At 33.2% G+C, this 8,716-nt stretch overlaps 1 protein-coding gene across 1 annotated transcript in view; it reads left to right on the top strand.

The window, feature by feature from the left end:
• Nucleotides 1-5,103: 5,103 nt before the first annotated feature.
• The window catches only part of LOC106470255 (voltage-dependent calcium channel type D subunit alpha-1-like), a gene marked incomplete at its 5' end in the record, with an annotated part of 67,499 nt that continues 63,886 nt past the window's right edge, over nt 5,104-8,716 (top strand). Inside the window, 2 exons of the mRNA XM_022398852.1 lie at nt 5,104-5,211; nt 5,347-5,399. Of these exons, the coding sequence (XP_022254560.1) occupies nt 5,104-5,211; nt 5,347-5,399 (161 nt within the window). The remainder of the gene's footprint in view (nt 5,212-5,346; nt 5,400-8,716) is intronic.

The raw sequence follows: 8,716 nt of genomic DNA, 5'->3' as shown, positions 1-8,716 counted from the left end.
TAATCCTGTACTATACATAACAACTAATCCTGTACTATACATAACAACTAAACCTGTACTAAACGTAATAACTAATTTTGAAGTAAACCTGAACGATACATAACAACTAAACCTGTACTAAACGTATTAACTAATTTTGAAGTAAACCTGAACGAAACATAACAACTAATCCTGTACTAAACATAACAACTAATTTTGAAGTAAACCTGAACGAAACATAACAACTAATCCTGTACTAAACATAACAACTTATTTTGTACTAAACATAACAACTAATCCTGTACTAAACATAACATGGAAACCTGATCTAAACATAACAACTAAACTTACACTAAACATAACAACTAAACTTGTACTAAACATAACAACGAAACCGGAAGTAAACGTAACAACGAAACCTGTACTAAACTTAACAACTACACCTGAACTAAACATAACAAATAAACCTGAACTAAACATAACAATGAAACCTGAACTAAACATAACAACGTAACCTGAGCTAAACATCACAACTAAACATCTACTAAACATATCAAATAAACCTGAACTAAGCATAACAACTAAACGTGAACTAAGCATAACAATTAAACGTGAACTAAACATAACAATTAAACCTGAACTAAACATAACAATTAAACCTGAACTAAACATAACAACTAATCCTGTACTAAACATAACAACTAATCCTGTACTAAACATAACAACTAATTTTGTACTAAACCTGAACTAAAGATAATAATTAATTTTTACTAAACATAACAACTAATTCTGTACTAAACATAACAACTAATCCTGTACTAAACATAATAACTAATTTTGTACTAAACCTGAACTAAAGATAATAATTAATTTTTACTAAACATAACAACTAATCCTGTACTAAACCTGAACTAAAGATAATAATTAATTTTTAATAAACATAACAACTAATCCTGTACTAAACATAACAACTAATCCTGTACTAATACCAAATATTACAAGTAAACTTCTACTAAACATAACTAAACCTGTACTAATCATAACTTAACCTGTACCAAACATAACTAAACATAACTAAACCTGTACTAATCATAACTTAACCTGTACCAAACATAACTAAACCTGAACTAAACAATACAATTAATCTTGTACTAAACAATTCAAATAAATTTGTACTAAACACAACTAAGGCTGAACTAAACCTGTACTAAAAATAACTAAGCCTTCTTATTTAATTCTTTTTCTTTTCATTTCGGATTTAAAATCAGAGGTTTATAAAAATAGCATTTCAGAAATATCTTCAGCCTTCCACAGGTCATTGAAAACAAAGCCTTTCCATACAGGCTGGTTGGTGAGATAGAAATTATATAATCCTACTATTTTTACAAGTCTCTGATATGGAATCAAAGATGTACAAATTAAGAGGAATGTTGTAGAAAAATAAAAGAATAAAAAAGCTGCAGCTTGAGTGATTTTTATCACCAATGTTTAAACACATCCTTCCCTATCCTCCTCTCCGAGGAATTTTGTCTCTTAACGATTTCCCAATCAACTATCTGAATTCAATCTTTTTACTCCCATATTCGTAGTCGTTTCTAGAGTAGTTTATAACACCTTTAAAGGTTTTACATGTAGCAAAGTAAGAAGGCTATTAAAACAGAAGTTCCGATGCTCATATTTCTCCTTAAGAATCCAGTATTTATAAAATGTGTTTACTTATTTTCTTTATTATAAACTTGAGGAGCTTTATTTCTTCCTTCCATTATAGGCTTACACACCCTATTTCTTCCTGTCATTTTCGAATACTGCCAACGAATATCTTGAGATCAAAATAAGATTCTGTATCTGAGGAACTTTAATCTTTCTTTGAAGATTTCACGCTAAAAAAAATCAAACCATCTCTTAATATGAAAAAAATGAAAAAACTCTCTCTCTTCTCAACTTTTGACTAAGCCAGCTGCTATGAGGAAGTAACTGTTCCTTATCAACTTCTCTATTTGAAACTTGGTGTGAGGAAGTAACTGTTCCTTATCAACTTTTCTATTTGAAACTTGGTGTGAGGAAGTAACTGTTCCTTATCAATTTTTCAATCTGCAACTTGTTGTTATGGAGTAACTGTTCGTTATCAACTTTTCAATCTGCAACTTGTTGTTAGGAAGTAACTGTTCCTTATCAATTTTTCAATATGCAACTTGTTGTTAGGAAGTAACTGTTCCTTATCAATTTTTCATTCTGCAACTTGTTGTTAGGAAGTAACTGTTCCTTATCAATTTTTCAATCTGTAAGGTGGTGTTAGGAAATAAATGTCTCTTATTAACTTTTCAATCTGCAACTTAGTGTAAAGAAGTGACTTTCCCTTCTCAACTTTTCATCGTGTAAGTTGCATCATAGTAGAGCACTTACCATGTTTCCAATTAGGCCAACCTCTATTACTGTTCAGAGAATGGATTTTCCTTTAATCAAATTATCTTCTTTATATTTCATCTTTATACAGAAAGTTATCGCAAGGTGTTAAAAGAGTGAGTTTAAGTTTTAGTTCTATAGGTAATTTAGGATGTTGTATAACATGTCACTTAACTGTCTCAGAAATGTTCACCAAATATTTAATGTCACGGTTTGACAATTTCCCCACTTAATAGACGACTACCATGAAATATTTGTGTAGGGTATAACCAAAGCGGTACACTGTTTGAAATTGCATCTGTATAGGATAAAACCCAAGTGATACACTGTTTGTCAATGTCATCTGTGTAGGGTATAACCCAAGTGGAACAGTCTTTCACATGTTATCTGTGTAGCATATAACCCAAGTGACGGACTATTTGACATATCATCTGTGTAGTGTATAACCAACATGAATACCAATTGTGGATCAAGTTCGAACTAGTTATAGTACTGTGGTACTCTTCTCGCTTAGCATGACACAGCTATAGAAATCCAGACCCCTTTACCAGGATCATCCAAGGAATTCCACACCCATCTATCTGGAGCAAGCAGTAATCCTGGAATTCCAGAGCTTTCTACCTGGAGCACAAAGGATTACTGGAATTCGACACTCATCCAAATGCAGCTCTGAGAAGTACTGAAATTTCAGACCTATCCATCTGGAGCACAGAGAAGTACTTGAATTCCAGACCTATCCATCTGCAGCACAGAGTAGTACTGGAATTCCAGACCTATCCTCCAGAGATTGCATGGTGTCTCTGTTCTTTGAGCTCAAGGCAACATGAGAGTTGTCGCCTAGAATACACTGCTATGACAAATGTCTTGATGGGCTGTAGTCCATCTGTGAACTAAGTAGATTGGAGGTTCCTGTGCGCAATGTGCCTTTAAATGAGGTCCTGTTTAACATAACTGTTTTCAAAATTCATAAGTACGAAATAATGAACAGTGTTTTGTTGTCGTTACACGAATCCATTACTGGATATGGGTGTGCTGTTTTAAAACAGTTGGAGATATTTTTATATATTCATCTCTCTCTCTCTCTCTCTATATATATATATATATATATCTGTGTGTGTGTGTGTGTGTGTGTGTGTAACATGATCATGAACAGGTGTGCTGCATTAAAGTATTAGGATGTCATTCTTTGGTTAGAACTCCCATCCATTTGGAAGCAAGAACAAAAAATATTTAATGCTATTTGATGTTTATTTATTTAATTTAACATTACTATACTTACTTGTTATTATTATATTTATCTCTCATACACCTTTGGTGCTATCTTATTTATCATTACTTCGCAAATGATTATATGTCATTCTGTTTAAAACCAAATTCATTGTTGCATCAAAGGTACACTACGTTCAGTACTGCATCTGTTGTCGTATCAAACATACACTGGGTTCAGTATTGCATCTGTTGTTGTATAAAACATGCACTATGTTCAGTAGTGCATTTATTGTTAAATCAAACGAAAGCTATGTTCAGTTCTACATTCATTGTTGTATGAAGCAAACAATTTGTTCAGTACTGTGTTCATTGTTGTATGAAGCAAACACTTTGTTCAGTACTGTGTTCATTGTTGTAGGAAGCAAGCAATTATTTCAGCACTGTATTCATTGCTGTATTAAACAAACAGGTTGTTCAGTATTACATTCAATGTTGTATGTAATAATCACTATGTTCAGTACCATACCGATCTTTCTATCAAACAAACAGTACGTTCAGTAATGCAACCATTGTTGTATGTATTGTTACGACAGCGGAAGTCACATGACGATGCTGGCGCGTTGGTGCTGGTGGCGTGTGTGATGAGTTTCTCGAATGATCAGGGAAGTCCGAGTGTGTTCGAGATGCCCTCTTCATTAGTATATAAGCCTGGCAGTGAAAGCCAGTGGAGAGATAAATGAAGAGAGAGCAGTAGTTACTTTGAGTTCGGTGTAATTTATGATTCTGTTAGTTTCGAGCTAGTAAGCCGTAAAGTGTGTGTTTTGCACTCGTCGAAAGCGAAGTTATCGAGATTGTGAAACGTTGTGATTTAAAGCGTGTATTATAAAAGTTGTTAAGTTGAAAGTGACGAGAAACGTATTGATTGTGGAACTACTGTGTACTAAAAGTTTGTATCGAGGAAGAGTAAAGTGGTTTAATCAAGAAAGGACTTGTATTGCTGAAGATTCTCGGTAAGAATTTCTACCGGAAACAAACAAACAAGAAGATACGTAACAGTATTAATCACCTTGCTCAATATTGTCTCGATTGTAGTATCAAACAAACACTACGTTCAGTACTGCATCCGTTGTTGTATCAAACATACACTGTGTTGAATACTAAATCCATTGCTCTATGAAACAAACAGTACATTCAATATTACACCCAATGTTTCAAGTATTAGCAACTATGTTCAGTACTACATCCATGTTATATCAAACAAACATGTATAATATGCATTGTATACACATAAAGTTGCTGGTATAAAAATAAGAAATTAAATTTCTTGTGTTCCTTTGGTCTCTTGAAGCCGGTGGAACTTTTTCCCACCAAAGCAGATAGATTTTTTGATTGTATATTTTACTTTTAACGTGTACAATAAGTCATTGTGCATTTTGAAACGTTGAATGTATTTACTTATTTTATGAGTTATGTAAACTTCATATTACATTTGTGATCTTATTCTTTCTTCAGCATGTAGTGCAGTGTGTGATAGTAGCAGTAAAAACTATTGGTAACATCATGTTGGTGACTGTCCTCCTTAACTTCATGTTTGCTGTTATTGGAGTACAGCTTTTCAAGGTATGTAGTTTCTTAAAATACTTTGAGATGTATGGTTTTGTTTTAATCATTATTCAAGTTTTTAGATCATGACAAATTCCTGTTTTCTACTGGTTGTGCTGAAGTAACTTTTGAAGTTTTTATTTTTACTTTTAGGGCAAATTCTTTTCATGTAACGATCCATCCAAAATGACAAAACAGGAATGCAGGTAAGTTTTTCGTTTTTATTATATAGTTTTTGTAGAATTGTTTCCATGAACTGAAAATGTTGATCCATTCTTTTCATGTGTTTTTTTAGATCAGATATTTATCAAACATGCTTTTAAAATACTTGTTTGTTAGGGGAGAAATGACAAGGGTGTAGTGTTCAGTTGGTTTAGGTTTGATAGGGATGCTATTACAAAGTTAGAATAGTAGGTTAAATAAAGAAGATATTACGTAGCTGGACTGTTAGGTTGGTTTAAGTTAGATAAAGAAGATATTACAAAGCTGGACTGGCAGGTTGGTTTCGGTTAGATAAAGAAGATATTACAAAGCTGGACTGGTAGGTTGGTTTCGGTTAGATAAAGAAGATATTACAAAGCTGGACTGGTAGGTTGGTTTAGGTTAGATAAAGAAGATATTACAAAGCTAGACTGGTAGGTTGCTTTAGGTTAGATAAAGAAGATATTACAAAGCTGGACTGGTAGGTTGGTTTCGGTTAAATAAAGAAGATGTTACAAAGCTAGACTGGTAAGTCGGTTTAGTTTAAATAAAGAAGATATTACAACGCTGGACTGTTGGGTTGGTTTAGGTTAAATAAAGAAGATATTACAAAGCTAGACTGGTAGGTCGGTTTAGGTTAAATAAAGAAGATATTACAAAGCTAGACTGGTAGGTTGGTTTAGGTTAAATAAAGAAGATACTACAAAGCTAGACTGGTAGGTTGGTTTAGGTTAGATAAAGAAGATATTACAACGCTGGACTGTTGGGTTGGTTTAGGTCAAATAAGGAAAGTATTACAAAGTAGGTTTGTTTATATTAAAGAAAGAAGATATTACAAAGCTAGACTGGTAGGTTGATTTAGGTTTGATAGGGAAGACATTATGAAACTAGACTGGTAGGTTCATTTATGTTTCTTTAGAAAAGATGATAAAGATAGATTGGTAGACTGTATTGCAGAGCTATAGTTATAAAGATGAGATTAATAAAGTAGAAATAGTATATAATGTCAAACGTTATTGCAAAACCAAGAAGTCACATAAGATCATAAGTTAGATTAATCACTGAACAAGAAAATAGAAGAAAAACACCAGTGCTGTTAGAAGGTAGACTTTCCTATATCAGAATTTGCAGCGAAATTCAATAAAAAATTAACAGATAATTAGACAGCAAGTACTGTTAATAACTATGAAAACAATGACTAAGATGTAAATATAATGAACTATTTAGTGTATGAAAATTAACTGCACCAGAGTACTTTCACGTGTTGATAGTTTACATTATGATTAGTTGTCATCCAAGTCAGAAACTGCCACAGAAGCATAATGCTTATAAAAGAATAGGCAGTCATACTTTTCCCAGCAGTATGATGGTTGCATTAACACAGAAACAGAAACTCTACATAAAAATACGTAGAAATCAGTGGTTTAGCTAGTAAAGGCTACTCCGTGTTTCAATAGGAGCTGTGTAGAAACTCTGAAGTGGGTATTGTTTTTAATAGAAGTAGCTGAGGTAGAAAGCACAAACTCTTCACAAGTGATTATAATTACCTCAGGATACTTACATGATACATAACAATCCAGTAAAGACCTTGACAATGACCAAGTTATAAGTACAAGAGTGTCACCTTCAAAAGAGTAAGATAAACGTCTGTATAAAGTGGCCTTCGAGGATGTGTGGCTGCTCAAACATCTATTGTTTAGGAGAGATAACCAAACCAAAGAGCTGAAACAGGCATTAAACTTCAAACAATGGAATACGTAAAGCTGGATAAAGGTGTATTAACAAATAAATACAAATTATTTGGCGAAAAACAAAATGTGATAATTTGTTCAATGGCAGAGAAGAGAATGATGTCATAGTCAATGTACATCATCCAGAAAGAAGCATACAAGGGGGCTAATACAACTGTGTTCAGCACCTCAGCCAATAGTGTTAGCTGCTACGCATAATTGATGACACCCTGAGTGCTGACAGGTAGAAGCAGTTTCTTATCCATCATCTAGGATTATAGTGATTCAAAGCATGCAGAAGATGCATTGAAATGACATATGAACTTAAATAAGGTCTTTTGAACATTTAAAATTGAGGAGAATAAAAAGAAAAAACAAAATTGGTGAATTTGGAACAATGTTTACTGCTTTTTTTAAAAATCAAAGTATACCTTTTATTTAAATACAAGTTATACTTTTCTGTTTAAAAACGTGGTGTGCCGCTTTCCTTAAAAGAAAATACATTAGTTAAAAAACAAGGTGAATTATTCTGTTTAGAAACAGAGTAGGTTGTCATGCGTAAGTAAAAAGGTGTGCTGCTTTAAAAAACAAAACAAGGTGAACTTTTAATAGACAAAAAAAAACAAAAAAAAACAGCCACTACAAGTACGGTCAAACAAACAAAAAAAAAGAATTTGTTAAACTGTGAAAATTACAGAAATACAAAATGAATCTTTCAAACAATTGGAATTTAAAATTTATATAAAATCAAAACACAGTTAATTCAACAAGTGCCTGCCCAGGACTTGATGCTAACAAAAATGAGCAATACAACATAAATAGCAAGGTTAATAATTATTTCAATAAGTAAAGGAATTACAAAGAAAAAAGCCCCCCCCTCCAGTGGCACAGCGATATGTCTGCGGACTTACAACGCTAGAAACCGGGTTTCGATACCCGTGGTGGGCAGAGCACAGAAAGCCCTTGTGTAGCTTTGTGCATAATTAAAAACAAACAAACATACAAAAAAACAGAATAATAATTCTAATTACAAAAAAAGAAACAATATTCTGAAATTAAACCACTTCAGCATCAATAACAATACCGTGACTAGACATAAGTCTAGTCTGTACAATACCACTAGGGGAAGCTAATGTCAGTTTCATAATACTGTTATGTATCTGCTTGTTTGATATTTTCCCGTAGAAATTCTTTCCGAGAAACTTCAGCGATACAAGTCCTTTCTTAATTGAAACTAGTTTATTCTTTCTTGATACAACTTTGTAATACACAGAATTTCCACAGGCATTACGTTTGCAATATAAAACACATTTTATATTACCGTCACTACCGCTCGCTTGATCAATTATCTGTCTCTATATCTAACTATCTGCAATTATCTCTCCGCTTTATTTGCCGGGCTTATATACTAAAAACGAGGGCACCTGGAACAGACTAGAGTTGCCAGGAAAAGTCATGATCCTTCTAGAAACTCCAGCGTGCATGCTCCCAGCGTCACCTGACTTCCGCTGTCGTAACACTGCCCCTACCTTAGTATTGTTCGTCCCCAAGCAGAGCGCAAAACACTTGCTTTTATAAAATCAATTATTGGC

The sequence above is a fragment of the Limulus polyphemus genome, unplaced genomic scaffold (assembly GCF_000517525.1).
Source record: "Limulus polyphemus unplaced genomic scaffold, Limulus_polyphemus-2.1.2 Scaffold3908, whole genome shotgun sequence".
NCBI lineage: Eukaryota > Metazoa > Arthropoda > Merostomata > Xiphosura > Limulidae > Limulus > Limulus polyphemus.
Note: the sequence above shows the minus strand (reverse complement) of the source record. Positions and strands in the feature narration are given on the sequence as shown.